At 31.6% G+C, this 15,496-nt stretch overlaps 1 protein-coding gene across 1 annotated transcript; it reads right to left on the bottom strand.

The window, feature by feature from the left end:
- Positions 1-443: 443 nt before the first annotated feature.
- Positions 444-5,750, bottom strand: LOC147814918 (uncharacterized). The gene is made up of 2 exons (XM_087156538.1): positions 4,763-5,750; positions 444-4,525 (listed from the first exon to the last, which is right to left on the bottom strand). Exons 1-2 carry the CDS (start codon positions 5,748-5,750, stop codon positions 444-446), a joined length of 5,070 nt encoding a protein of 1,689 aa, XP_087012664.1.
- Between the last annotated feature and the right edge of the window lie 9,746 nt (positions 5,751-15,496).

A 15,496-nucleotide genomic window follows, 5' to 3' on the forward strand; every position in this document is an offset into this window, starting at 1 on the left:
CCTTTGAATTTGACTCAGGAAAATCACTTTTCATAGTTTTTATAACGAATACTAAACAAAGACTTCTAATGATTCAATATATATCAACAAGGAATCTTACCTTGTTTCGGCTTCTTGTCTTGCCTTCACCTAGTATTCTCTTCCAAGGTCTTGGGCTGTAGATAACTAATTACACTTAGGCTGAAAAATACTTCGCACAAGACGTTTAAGAATTAAATTTAATAATTAAGCATGATAAAAAAGGGAAAGCTATATACAGATGAAATGAGTTGTACGTTGTTCATTACAAATTCTAAGCTAGACCACGCTCGTGGAGAAAAAGTTCGTAATTGAATGTTTCTGTATTTGTCCGCTAGGGGGGGATCGAGGCATTCTCAACACTCCCCTCCTTGAGTTCAGTATAGTGACTAACTGAACTAAAAAAAAAGGAAAAAGTCACAGCATCAGGGTTCAAATCGATCAGGAACACGCACTTGTCTTCCAGCACGAGTTTGCAGAGGCGCACTATGAGGTGGAGCTTGCTTCTTTAGTTGTTCCGTCAATTTTTCTTCAGTTGTTTTGTTGACTTCAAGAGGACAAAGTTTTTTCAAAGGACGGATTATGATTCCGGATTTGGTTCGCAACTTAGCAGTTCTGGCATGTCCATCTTTACTTGGCAAAATCTTTAAAATACGCCCGAGAGGCCACTGAATTCTGCTTACATTGTCAGTCCAAATTATCACAATGTCCCCAACTTGCAGAGCTTCTGAAGTTTTGGTCTTGGAAGAAGTTTCTCGAAGTTGACCAAGATATTCCATTCTGAATCTCTTTCGAAGATTTTGACAGATTTCATTTCTGTATGCAAACCGTTTTTTAAATTTTTCTTGATCTAAAATATCGAAATCTGCAACACCCACTTGTCTTATTTCTTGTAGGAACATCATAGGTGTTATCGGTGATAGCTCCTCTGCATCATCGGACACATAAGTCAGGGGGCGTGAATTCATTACACTCTCACAGTCACAGAGAACTGTTACCATTTCCTCGTAATTCAACGATGTTCTACCCAGAACCTTTCTTAGGATTCTCTTCATCATGCCAATTAAACGTTCCCAAAATCCCCCATACCAAGGGGCAGACGGGGGAATGAAATTCCAGGTAATTGATGACAGATTGGATTCAGTCTTTAGCTTTTCCCAATCAATGCTTTTTAGAAGGTTCTGTGTTCCAACGAAATTAGTTCCATTATCTGTGTAGACAACTGACGGTCTTCCCCTTCGTGAGATAAATCTTCTAAGTCCCAAAATTAAGTTTTCAGTAGAGAGGGATGATAAGAGTTCTAAGTGAACAGCCCGAAATATAGCACAAGTCACCATCAAGATCCAAGTTTTTTGACCATCTTTCAGAATGAGGGGACCAGCCAGGTCAGCACCTACAATTTCAAAGATTGCCGCATCCTTCACTCTATCTGCTGGCAAAAGACCATCTGGTACATTGGGAGGTTTAGAATGAAAACGTTTGCAGATGACACAAGATTTTATGGCATTTCTTATAGTTTTTCGACTTTTCAAGATCCAAAATTCTTCACGTAATGTAGACATCAGTAATTGAATTCCACAATGTCCTAATTGCTTATGTTTCCAATAAATCAGGTTTTTAACCACAGTATAATCTGAGGGAAGAACTATTGGAAGACGGAAATTAAAATCATCTTCTCTCATAAATACCTTAGTTTTAATTCTGATCAGTCCTTCATCATCAATAATTGTTTTCAAAGAATTCAGTCTCTTATTTCCATCGTTGGCAAAAGCATCCTTTTGGACACATTTCAGAATTATTTTCTCAGCATTTTTCAATTCTTTATTGTTGAGTTCTCCAATGGTTCTGTCATTTTCTCTTTTCTTTGAATTTTCAGTGAATCGAAAAATCCATCCGGTTACTCTCAACAATTTCAAATAAGATGAGTACTTGTTGTAAAATTTTTCACTCTCCTTTACGTTAGTAGCAGTAACTATAGTCTTTCTTTTTTCTGCATTGATTGTATCGATATTTGGCAATATTTCGCTCTTTGGCCACCTTTCTTCAGGTTCTTTTAGAAAATCAGGACCATTCCACCATTCAGACTGCAGAAGATTTTTTGCTGAGCAACCACGTGATGGTAAGTCAGCGATGTTTTTATTTCCAGGAACAAATTTCCATGAATTCGGGCAAGATAATCTTCGGATTTCTCTGACTCTATTTTCCACAAATGTACCCCATGGTACGTCAGTTCTAATCCAATATAAGGTATCCATGGAGTCGGTCCAGTAGTGAGTTTCAACATCTTCGAGTTTCAGATCTTTTTTGACGGATTCTGCTAACCTTGCTCCAATGCAACATGCCAAAAGCTCTAGACGAGGGATAGTTATGTTCTTTAACGGAGCTACTCGGGATCGAGCCTGGACTAACTGACAGGTTACATCGCTCTCAACTTTAACTCTAAGGAAAACACAGGTGGCATAGGATTTTTTGCAAGCATCGCAGAAAACATGCAAAGATATACTTCCTGAATGGAGTGTGAACTCACTCAATCTTCGGGGTATTTTCACGTTTTGCAGTTCAAAAAGTTGATTTTTCCACTTATGAAACTCTTTAACAATATTATCAGGCAACTTACAGTCCCATGAAACTTTGATTTTCCAGCATTCTTGTAAAATTATCTTCGGAATCAAGGTTAATGGTGCAGTAAATCCAATTGGATCAAAAAGCTTGTGAGCTAATGAGAGAATACTTCTTTTCGTTACAGGTTCATCCCTAAATTCCAATTTTCTTAAATCACAAGTTAAAGTATCTTCTTCTGTATTCCATAGCAAGCCTAGCACAGGTACTTCTTTTATATTCAAAGTTTCAAATGGAAATTCGTCCTTTTCAGCAATGCTAGTGGAATATCTGTTGTTACACCATCCTCTAAGATCAAATTTGGCTGATGCGAGTAGTTTACAAGATTCATTTCGAAAATAGTCCAGTTCTTGAGGAGAATCGACACTGGTGACGCAGTTGTCCACATACATCGAGTTCTTAAGTTTAGTGGCTAGATCTTTAAGATGCGCAGGGGCTTGTTCTAAGTGATAGTCTAGAGTTGCAGCTAAAAGAAACGGGCTACAGTTTATCCCAAAAACAACCCTGCAATGACGATAAATGATCTTTTTTCTATGATCTCCTTCTTTCCACCATATGAAACGCAAATAGTCTCTGTCCCGCTCATCTAATGATATTTGCAAAAATGCTTTCCGAATATCAGCGATGACTCCTATTTTTCCAACCCTGAAGCGATTCAAAACTGAGGGAATTAATTCAATTAAATTAGGGCCTTTTTCAATACAGTCATTAATGGAAACAGAGTTTCGAGTGCGAGCAGAGCCGTCAAAAACGGGTCTACATTTCGTAGTAGATTGTTCTTTAAATACAGCCCTATGTGGTAAATAACTAACATTCGATGTTGAAGAGGCTTCAGGTTCGCCGACTCTCTCAATAATCCCTTCAGATTCCCATTCATCAAAAACCCTTTCATAATCTTCAAGTTTGTCAATTGATTTTAAAGACCTTATCGTGTTCTTTAATCTTTTTTCTGCCAAGGATTTATTATCGGCAAGAGGTATGTGTCCATCTAACCATGGAAGGCAAACTTTATACCTCCCGTCATGATCCTTCGTTACAGTTTCTTCAAAGTGTTTCAGGGCAAGATCCTGTAATTCTTCTCTAGATCGTTTTTCACAAGGATCAACTATTCCCAATGTATCTAAATCCCATAAATCTGTGATTTTTGCATCATTAACATGAAGGGATAGAACCAAAAGCGAACTATCAAATTTATCATGATTGGTTGACTTTCCCATTACAGTCCACCCTAGATTGGTCTTTACTGCCACTAATCCACAAGAGAGATGTTCTATACGATCTGTTATAAGCTTTCTTGCAACGTCAGCCCCCAATAGTAAATGTATTTCGTTCAAATTCCTTTCATGTAAACATTCCTTACTTTTTGGGGAAATATCACTCAAAAATATACCCTTTGACTCTAGATCTTTTAGCAACTCAAAATTATTAGCCCTGGGAATATTCGTACAGATTTTCTTTTGATCCATAGCAACTAACTCACAACTATATTTTCTATCGATACTACTTAACTGCAAAGCGAATCGATTATGCAATTCTGTTGATTGAGATCCTCCAAAAAGTCCATGAGTAATTTCTTCCTCACCCAATTTTTCTAATCCCATTCTTTCAGCTACAAATTTACTAATGTAACTCTTTTGACTGCCTGAATCATAAATTCCCCGGATAAAGTGTTCTTTACCTTTATTGTGTATACGAACAATCAATGTTTGCAAATATACAGTTTCAGATGATGTTTGATTCGTTAGTACATTATCTTCAGAATTAGGACTATTTTTATCTTTAATATCATGGTCAAACTTAGAAAAGCATAAGACAGTTTGATGTTTACCTTGGCATCTACTGCACACAACCTTAAAACGGCAAAAGCGTGCAATATGGCCTTTATTTTCTAAACATTTAAAACAAATCCCCTTCTTTAACAAAATATCTTTTTTCTCTTCAACGGATAAATTATTAGCATATTCACATACGGAACTCTCATGTTTTGAGGAGTCGCAAAAACCGCATAATTTTTTATTCATGTTTTCATTTATTTCAGAAGAGATTAATTCTGAAGCGGAAATGAATTTATTTTTATTTTCTGATTTATTATATTTGAATCGAGTATCGGGAATGTTTTGCTTACGGCTGGTAGAAAATGATTCAGAGAAGCGGCGGGGTCGAAGGTCATCCGCATGATTCATTATTGCAGATCGTTCTCTAGAATTTAACTCCTTCGAGAGAAAGCTCAAAAGTTCTTTTATATCTGATTCAGTTTCACTTTCCCGTCTGTTATATTCTAAGACTAAATCAGGCGGTAAAATTTTAATGAGAATGGGGCATAAAACACTTCCGTAATTTTTACAGACTAATCCTAAAGATTCTAAACTTCTTATTTGGGTATTAATGTTATCATAAAATTTTCGGAAAGAAATTACATCTCGTGAGTTCTTTAATGGTTGCATATTTATGATATTATTCATGTGGGCGTTAATAAGAATATCTGTTCGAGCAAATCTTTCTTTCAATAATTTGACTGCCGTGTCATATGTTTCTTCAGAAATAGAAAAACCTTCTATTGTATTCAGGGCAGTTCCACCCAAATGAGCTTTTAAGTAATTAAACTTATCAATTTTATCGAGAGTGTCATTTTTATGAATGGCCGACTCAAAACTGTTCCAAAATGTCAGCCATTGTTTAAACTCGCCGTAAAATTTGGGAATGCTTAATTTGGGGAGTTTAATTCGAATACTTTCTTTTTGTTCACTTTTATAATTTGTAGACTCATCAAGTTCTAAGGATTCCTTATTTTTAGATTTTTCAATCGATATGGTTTCGTTTAATTCCTGAATTTTCTTGGTAGTGCGGAATTTACAACGAACAACTTTTTCACTGTACTCTTCTGATTTCGAAAATTCGTCTTCAAACTCATCTGGTGTAAACAAAACTTCTAATTCTTTGTTAATCGATTCAAGTGATTCATTTTTGTTTAGAAGAAAATGCAAACACTCTTCTAAAACACTGATATCTGACACTTCTGTTTTAAGTTCATTTTCTAATACATTCAGTGCTTTAGTAACAGACGATCTAAGCAAACCTCTTTTTTTCTTTAAAATTGTTACCCGTTCCTCCATTGTTTATTTTTTCAATTTAGTGCTAATTTATATTTTTCAGTTCAATTGAATAAGTGTTCAAATTAAAAAAGTTAACTAAACTACGTCCCAGCAGGGGATGCCATATAACGAATACTAAACAAAGACTTCTAATGATTCAATATATATCAACAAGGAATCTTACCTTGTTTCGGCTTCTTGTCTTGCCTTCACCTAGTATTCTCTTCCAAGGTCTTGGGCTGTAGATAACTAATTACACTTAGGCTGAAAAATACTTCGCACAAGACGTTTAAGAATTAAATTTAATAATTAAGCATGATAAAAAAGGGAAAGCTATATACAGATGAAATGAGTTGTACGTTGTTCATTACAAATTCTAAGCTAGACCACGCTCGTGGAGAAAAAGTTCGTAATTGAATGTTTCTGTATTTGTCCGCTAGGGGGGGATCGAGGCATTCTCAACAGTTTTAATCCATAAAAGTCAACAGTCTAACAGGTGTTGACAATTAAACATGATGGCACGTATGTGGGCGATTCCACGAAAAGTGGTCCTGAGTGACTAAATTTTCAAAATTATCGTAAAATCAAAAATGACACAATTTCGGAATTTAGAAGATGTACATTTTTTAATAGTTAAGATAGTTTTTTGAATTACAAAAAATATTTATGTGAATTCTAACAAAAGGTGGAACACTATGAATTTTAACAGGAGTTCTCTTCTTTGTTATGTTATATTCCAATGGAGTTCTTAAAATATTAAAGAGCAATAAAATAGTTTTTAGTAATAAATATAACTATTTTACTCTTTTATCATTGTTTAATGTATTTTTTTAATTTGGCCTAAATTTTTTTGCTTGTTTGAAAGTCGATTAATCAAGATAGTCTAATTTCCCAGTAACACACGTAACATAATTTTGCATTTTTTTCTGTAAAAACTTTAGTAAAAAAGAAAATTTAAAAATTTTTTGTTTTATAAACTAAGAAGGCAAGATATGCAACGGAAAAAATTCTCGAATTAAAACTGCCAATAGTAAAAATTTTATAATTAATTTTATTCAAGATAACACACGTAACGAAAAGTTACGCGCGTTACTGTTATGTGTGTTAGAGGTACTTATACACTTCAATTATTTATTTATTTTCAATAAAAGATTAAAATCATGTTCGGACACTTTTTATAACCGCCGCGCAACTTCAATGCCACAAATACGGAATTGTAAGATTGTGGTTTTTTGTAAAATCAGGTCGGTATAAGCATTAATAAAAAAACAGCATAATAAGACGATAATTTTGAAACTTTTGGAAATTGTTTTCCCAAACTTCTATTTGTTATACGTTTATGTTTAAGTAGAATATTTCGACTGCATTTGCTAGATTATTATAAAATGGATAAGCTAAAAATAGTGTCCTTATCTGGATTTAAAAGAATAAGAAGATGAAGAAAAAAAGAAAAAAGAAAGATTCTGCACTTCAAAGGAAAGAAAATAAGGAAATAATGAAAGTTAGACTTGAACTTTCAAAACAGATTGATAATGATGTAAAAGGTTCACCACTAAGTATTTCAGATGAACTTAATTATTAATAAATGGATTTTCTTCAAAAGTTCGATTGTTTATACTATGCTTGTATTGGAACAAGAGCTGGTTCTCTGGATTATTATGGGGAAAAACGGGCAATAAAACGAAAGAACTATCTAACAATGTTTCTAAGAGAGGCTTATACTGATTTTTGTCAGTTGCATCCTAAACATTGTTTAATTTTCCATATTTAGTGCTTTATGACTAAAAAATTTATTGCTACTGTAAAACTTAGAATCAAAACAAATATCATGAAATTTTTATTCTTTAACTGGAAGGCTAAAATTAAGTTTATGACAATACATGGTGATGGTAGAAGTATTTATGTATATAAAGTAAAAGAAATTTTGGATCTAATTGTTGAAAGGGTGCTTCTGATACTTACAAAAATTTCTCATTGCTTGTTATAGGTTTCTAACCATCATTTATTGTAGTTTGGTAACGATGAGAAAAAGATGACAATAGCTCACAATAAAATATATATAATGGCAAATGTGCAAGAAGAATGTTTTGAAATAACTCTTGAAAATTGGACTAACTTTCAATAATACGTAAGAGTTAAAAGATTCCGAGGTGATACTTTCCAAACAAGCATATCTAGCATTAAAACCAGGGAAATTCAAGTTGACTTTGCAATGGCATATTCCTTTGAATATCAAAACGAATTTCCATCAGCATTATGCTATCCAGCCACAGTTCCGTTATTCACAGCAGCTGTTTCCTTAGACGATACTCTCCTAAAGAGTTTAAAATAGAGTCCTTTACAATATTTTCCTAAGGCAAAGACAAAGGTGAAACAATGTCTACACTTTTATTTTAAGACTGTTTAAAAACGATTCTACTTCAGAAGATGAGCTAACAGAAACCTTCTATAAGTCAAGTTAAGAATTTAAAAATAAATATATGGTTGAATTATTTCATATTTTGTCAATCAAAATATAAAAAAAGAAATTAATTTGGAAATATTTTACGATATCACATGCAGAAGTTCCTTCTATGGGATAGGTGTGTAGTACAAAATCTTGAAAGCGAAGCAAAAAGCAAAGTTATTTATATCATTGTGTTGTTACACAAAAAAATTTATTTGCTATCCAGTGTTGTTTGCAAAGCTAACCAATCAACTCATGCCTAATACAACTGATATTAGCCAAAAGTAAATAAAGATATTAATTGAAAAGATCAATACATGGCAACGGTAATACAAAGCATAAAATCTATGCATAAGTATCGTTAGATACTTGAATAAGATGCATAGCTGCACATTGTGGCACACAGATAGTCAGTAAGTCAATTTCTGTTCCCTCCTGATCAGAAGTGCGCTGTTCCCTCCTGATCAGAAGTGCGCCTATAACTGAAATTAAAACGACATATGCTCTATCTCGGGAACATTATTGACGCAAATGCACATGCTTGTAAACTTACAATGAAATATTTGCATAAAATAATTGGAAAATATGCATATTTTTGTTTCCAAACAGAAATGATTTTGAAGGAATAGATGTGCCTAAGATTTGCTATGTTTTACTCTCTAAGCCAGTATAAAGAAGGGCTACAACCATCTTTCCAGACCATTAACTATTTTATTTGCTAAAATAAATTGTTTTTCTTCTGCTAAATTAAAATAAATAAATGTTTTAGTGCAGCATTTATGACTTCTCAGTTGAAATATTCACAGAGGGTAACACACGTAACGTTCAGTTAACACACGTAACGCACCAATTTCACCAAAATAAAGAAGTTTTTACTGTTGCAAGAAATTTTTAAAAATCACTAAACACAGCTTCGATATTGTATCTCTCTATAAAAGAAAATATCTTAATTTTTTGCCTTTATACTTCACAGAATTAACTGAATATATTCAAAGTTTCAAATATCTAGCATTATAAAGGGTAACACACGTAACAAAATTTCAGAATTTTTTTTTTCAGCATCAAATTAATTTGCGCCTTCAATCTTCGTTTTGAAAACTTACAACACATATAGATTTAACAACAAATTAAGAAAAACATGAAAAATATCTAACAAGATAATTATAATAAGTGTTAAAGTTGAAATATGTCGTGTAAAAGTAACACACGTAACGAAAGAATCACCCATGTGGTACTTTTAACCAGTTTATCGTTACTAAAGTATCTCATTCTTTTACACTTTTTAAAGAAGCTCAAAAGCATTAGTTTATTCTTTAGAAGAGGGAACACTTTCAGTTTATTTTCTAAAAGAGGGTGCAGTACTGAATCTATCAAAGGACCATAAATCTATTCTAAATATTTGATGTCCAAAGGCTCAATACTTTTCAACAACAGTTGAAATTTCTTTTTTTTTACTTGATATTAGAAATTTCGCAAATTTACGTTACATTTCGCACACTTCCATTTGTAAAATTTTAAGCAAGTGTGCTTGTTCGAGTTTAATTATTTCAAAATTTATTTTATTCCTTTTGTTGGAGTGGTTCTACAAACCTACAATCACGTCGTTCATGGTTATTAAGTGGTGTTTTCTGTTTAAGCCTAACCTTCGAATTAACAATATGAACATCTAACAGATAAATAAAGAATTCCAATACAAAATGACACGTGTGATTTTACAATAATTGTTTGATTTATTAAAAAAATGCATATAGATTTTAATTTAAAAATACTGTTGTCTAATTGTAACTGGAAAATTCGAAGCTAAATATTTTTTTATTTAAAGTTATGGAGAATAATTAATTATGCAATTTAGTTGGAAGAAACTTAACTTCTACAATATCCACTTCCATTGTAAATGTTTGTTTTAATTCTGAGGTCGAAGTCAAGTTAATATAAGCGTTATTAATGTTAGCGTTTTCAACTTATGGGTCTTTGCAAAATCTCTTATTTTCTTTCACGTTTAATATTTTTTTCACGGGTTATAGTTTAATATCTTTTCACGGGTGTAATTCACTAGAATTGGCGCCTACTCACTTGAAGTGGCAGGCGCAATTACTTCAAATCTTACGTACGGGAGCATACGCAATGTAACATAAAAGTACAAAATCCTTCTAAAATGCAATTGTAGCATCTTTAGAAAAACTAATGGATCTACAATTATGTATACAGTGCACCTTCACAAAGAAAATAGAAAAAAAAGGAATGATTTCACCTTCTATAACGTTTTAATTTAAAAGGCTTCAAAAATAGGGTTTTTGGTGTGTTAAATAATTAGTGCTCTACATACGAATTGATATACAAAATCTGACTCAAAAATGTAGTACTTCATGTGAATAAACATTTGGACAATTTTTTTTATTAGCTTTTAATTATTTTTTTATTATTTTATTTATTTATAGATTAATTTATTTAATTATCAATTTATTTAATTTTTCGTAGATACGAATTTCCCGCCCTTAAATTGTGGAGATAGTGGCCAATCGGGAGGATCTCATTAGTTTGATTAGAAGAGTGAGCGAAACTTTGGATAACATTATATTAATTTTACTTTTTAGCGTATTTTTTCATACTTCTGGGACTAGTTGGGCTATTTTCCCCATTTTCTTCTTTTCAGACAAAAAAAAAATAAATAAATAATAATGAATAAATAAATAAACGCAGATTTTAAAGTCTTTTGTCTTTGTTTTCTTTTTAATATTTTGTGTCTTTAGTTTGTGGTACCATTTGCATTGACAACAGCCCTAGATCTCCATTTGGAATTAAGGTACTCTAGCTAGTCAGTCATTTTGATTAGCAATAAATTTTACTGTCAAAAATATGGTGATCAAAATATGCTTGAAGTGGGGAGGGAGCAGCTTAAATCATTTGTCCAACGTAGAGTTCTTCTTAAAATTTAAGCTCTCTCATCAGAAAAAAAAAATGGGCAGAAACTTAATTGACGATAAATTGTACTCGGTCATAAGACATCAATAATATTTACTTGACTATAAAAATTGTTTCAAAAAAGGCAACAACTTCTACTTGTGACAGTCAGGAAACCATTGAAATGTAGATTATAATCAGGCACAGAGCTCTCGTATTTGCTATTGCTAGCAAATAATTATTTAAGGTTCGAAAGCCCATTGAGTGCACCAAAAAAGGAATGTAGATAAAATGGCATATTTTATATAGATAACAAACTACAGAATTGAATGATCCAATTTTATTTTTAAATAAAATATACCGAAGCTTTCATTTTAATGGTTACATACAATATGTCTACTCAATTCTTTTATTTATTTTTAATCACTTAATTTTTATGCTCTTAAATATCTCTCTTTAATTGAAAAATTTTTTCTTTAATTTCAAAATCTCTTTGTTTTATTATTTTAAAACTCTTTCTTTCTCTCTTTAATTGAAGAATTTGTTCTTTTATTTTAATAGTTCTTTGTTTTGTTTTTTCAAATCTCTCTCCTTCTCTTTAATTGAAGAATTTGTTCTTTTATTTTAATAGCTCTTTGTTTTATTTTTTATTTTTCTTAAATCTCTCTCTTTCTCTCTTTAATTAAAGAATTTGTTCTTTTATTTTAATAGCTCTTTGTTTTATTTTTTATTTTTCTTAAATCTCTCTCTTTCTCTCTTTAATTGAAGAATTTGTTCTTTTATTTTAATAGCTCTTTGTTTTTTTTGTTGTTTTTTTAATCTCTCTCTTTCTCTCTTCAATTGAAGAATTTGCTCTACTACTTTAAAATTTCTTTATTTTATTCTTTTAAATCTCTCTCTCTCTCTTCATTGAAGAAATTGTTATATTCATTTTTAAACCTTTTTCTCTTTTGTTGAAGTATTTGCTTTATTTATTCGAGCTCTCTTTTTGTTGAAAAAAAAATTAATTTCATTTTTAAATTTCTCTCTCTTTGCGTTGTTTCAAATCTTTATCTCTTTTGTTGAAGGAGGTGTGAAGGAAAAAATAAATCTCCTTCTTTCAAGATGAATGGAAGCTCTAGGGGATAAACATTGGGAGGGGGGCATTCAGAAATTCCTTGGTGGTCGCCGCAATGATGTGTCCCCGCCACTGAAGTTCACCGCCTAAAATCTCCATGTCTAAAGGGGTGGATTAAATGAAGCAGGTCTCTTCCAAAATTTTGAAGGCGTGATAACAACCCCTTGAGATTCTCTTTTTCTTATGTTAAAGAGAGCGCCATTGTTATTGGGTGGGGAGTATTTGTACATAAATCATTGTATACCCTATTCTCAAAAATGACAACATTTTGCTTTGTAATCAGGACGGCCGACAATACATGTTTATTAAGATGCTCCTACTTCATTCGATGCAGTTTTCAGATTTTAATTCAAACATAATAGAAGTTAAGTCATTTCGTCTAAAAAATTATAAATGGATTCAGAAGAATTAAAATATCTTGGGGAGATAGGGAAATATCTTGGAGTACGTAGGAATCACATTTTCAATCCCATAAACAAGCAGAGACATACATAGATTTATGAAAAAGAATTTCCGATATATAAAGTCGTTCTGATGTAACTTTTCTACTAAAAATACTGGAGACGAATTATCATCTGATCTTCAGCACGTAATAAAGCTCTCACTTAAGAGGACGCTTTACTACGGGAGAAATTTTTCATTGCAAATTCTGTTTCAATTCCACTGGTATTTTGGAAATTTAAAGTTAACAGGAAAGTGAATGGAAAATTTCTGCTATGTAATTTTTAAGGGGCTAATTCTTCTTCACATCCATTGGTAATTTAAAATTCAAACTAGAGTAAAAGTGAGTTCAGTTAAACCAAATGTAAACTATAAAATTTCAAATGCCGGAAAAATATTTCAAAATGTCAAAATTTAAACAAATTGTAGCCCGATTACAAAAATTTGGCTCAAGCAAAATATATTCCGAAGAATAAATATAATTTTCAATCAAATTTAATAATGAAGCGTCATTTCAAAAAATATTTAATTACTTTTTTACATTTGAAAGAAATTATAACTTTTAGTTATAAGTAACTCAACACATAAAATATTCAAACACAAACCGATTACTTGCAGAGCTAGAGGACATTCAAAACTTTGATGGCTGGAAGCGGATTAAAGCATATTAAACTGGCTGAATCTAGTAACAAGGAGAACGGCATGGAAAATGTTTTAGAGAAGGCCATGGCTCACCCCTGGATGTCCTGGATGTCACGCCAGTGGTGATTATGTACAGAAGTTAAGAATATTTTTGCAAAGAATTACCTTAGAAATGATCATAAAAAAATTTCTCCATACATATTTACCAGTAAGCATACTTACCTCCATATATATGTGAATCTAGAATAAACAGTGAAATTTCAAATGCTGAAAAAATCTTTTAAAATATAAAAATTTAAACAAATTGTAGCACGATTACTTCTCCACTACGTCATTCTAAGTATATGTACCTGCCATAAATTATTTGAGCTTTTTTATATTTTGAATTTTTTTTTCAGCATTTAAAATTTCATGCTTTACGCTAGGTTAAACTAAACTCACTTTTTCTGTAGTAGAAAATTTGAATTAGTAATGGAAATGAAATAAAATTTTCCATTACAGGTTTCTCCCGTGGTTGAGTGCCCCTTAAAAAGCAAAATTTTGTCTTTTGAAACCATTTCCCCTTAAGATTGCGTCTACGCTATAGTTTTGGAGTGTTGTAAAAAGAACAGTTTTTTGAGTCAAAAAGTGGTAGGAAAGGAATTCTTAAACTAAGTGGATAATTTCTAAAGTGACTACCACTTAAGTTTTAAAAGTTGCTAAAATACATCATTTTATATCTAATTATAATTACTAATATTATCAATGTATTATTGAAAAAATGAATAACTCTGTTTTACTAAAGTAAAATTTAAAAAAAATTAAATAATCAACTAACCAGTTATGTTTTTCAAAAAGAGAGCGAGAAAAAAAGAGAGGCGAGTTTTGGCTGTCAATAGGTTTGTAAAATGAAAAGCTCCGGCATTTTTCATGCATTGCTGACTTGTGTCACTTAATTTCAGTTTGTTGTCGGGACATTGTGATCAGTCAAACTGTTCATAGGGCATGAAAGAGACTAAAACACCAGCCAAAGAGGGACTCAGAACACTGAATTTTAAATCCGTTAGTATAACTTTCAATAAAAATTTAATTTTTTATACAAATATTTGGCTCAAACAAAATATTTAGGGAAAAATAAATGTGATTTTCTAGCGAAGTTAATAATTTCTTAAAAATTTTAATTATTTTTTTACATTCGAAACAAATTAATTTACCTTTTAGATATAATTAACTCAACGTAAAAGATAATCAAACACAAACCGATTTGTTGCAGAGCTAGAGGACAGTCAAAACATTGATGACTGGACACGGATTAACGCGTATTGAACTGGCAGGATCTGGCAACAAGGAGAACAGCATGGAAAAATGTTCTAGAGAAGGCCAAGGCTCATCCCGGAACGTCACGCCAATGATGATGATGCAAAGAAATGAAGAATATTTTTGCAAAAATTAATTTAGAAATGATCTTTAAAAATGTCTGCTTGCATATTTACATAAAAGTGAATTTTAAGTTAAGATTTAAATTTTTATAAATACGCATTGCTCAGCTGTTTATTTACCTTTTTTTTTTTTTTTTTTTTCTCTTTTCTTTTTTGACCTTTCCACTGATTTTTTTATTTATACTTTTTTTTAGGCGAATCGGGTAGAGAAGTTCTGTCAAACCGTATGCATGCACACCGTTGTTCTCCATTAACAGTGATAGCCAAATCTTCTTTGAAGATATCGAACTTTAATACATTCATACAAAACTAACTATCTTGCTTTAAATCGTTTGGATATTACTGCAACCACCAAGATATTTTTTTTTCAATACAATTTTGATTTGTCAAATAAAGTTTCAAGCAATCGAGTTTCCAAAATTTATCGCAAAATCGGATTGCTAAAACATAAAAATAAAAACTTCACAAATGAACAAACTCTGAAAATTCTTTACTTTACTTTCATACATTCTACCATTATAACATTTTATCTGGAGTCCTTACTATAATAATAATAATAACAAAACAAAAAAAAAAAAAAAAAAAAACATTGTATTAAAAGAGTTCAAAATAATTTTTTACTTCTATATAAGTTTTTTGAAAACATAAATAAAAATTATGAAAACTAATTGGAAAAACGTGAATGTTTTCTTCAGGAAGCATTCCCTTACGAAAATGATACGATGCTTCTGTTATTATATTGCACAGTATTTTTTTATGTTCCGTCATTAAAATGCTGTAGAGATATGTCTTGTTTGTTATC

Source organism: Parasteatoda tepidariorum, chromosome 2 (genome assembly GCF_982258835.1).
Source record: "Parasteatoda tepidariorum strain Cologne lab strain chromosome 2, Ptep-v5.0, whole genome shotgun sequence".
NCBI lineage: Eukaryota > Metazoa > Arthropoda > Arachnida > Araneae > Theridiidae > Parasteatoda > Parasteatoda tepidariorum.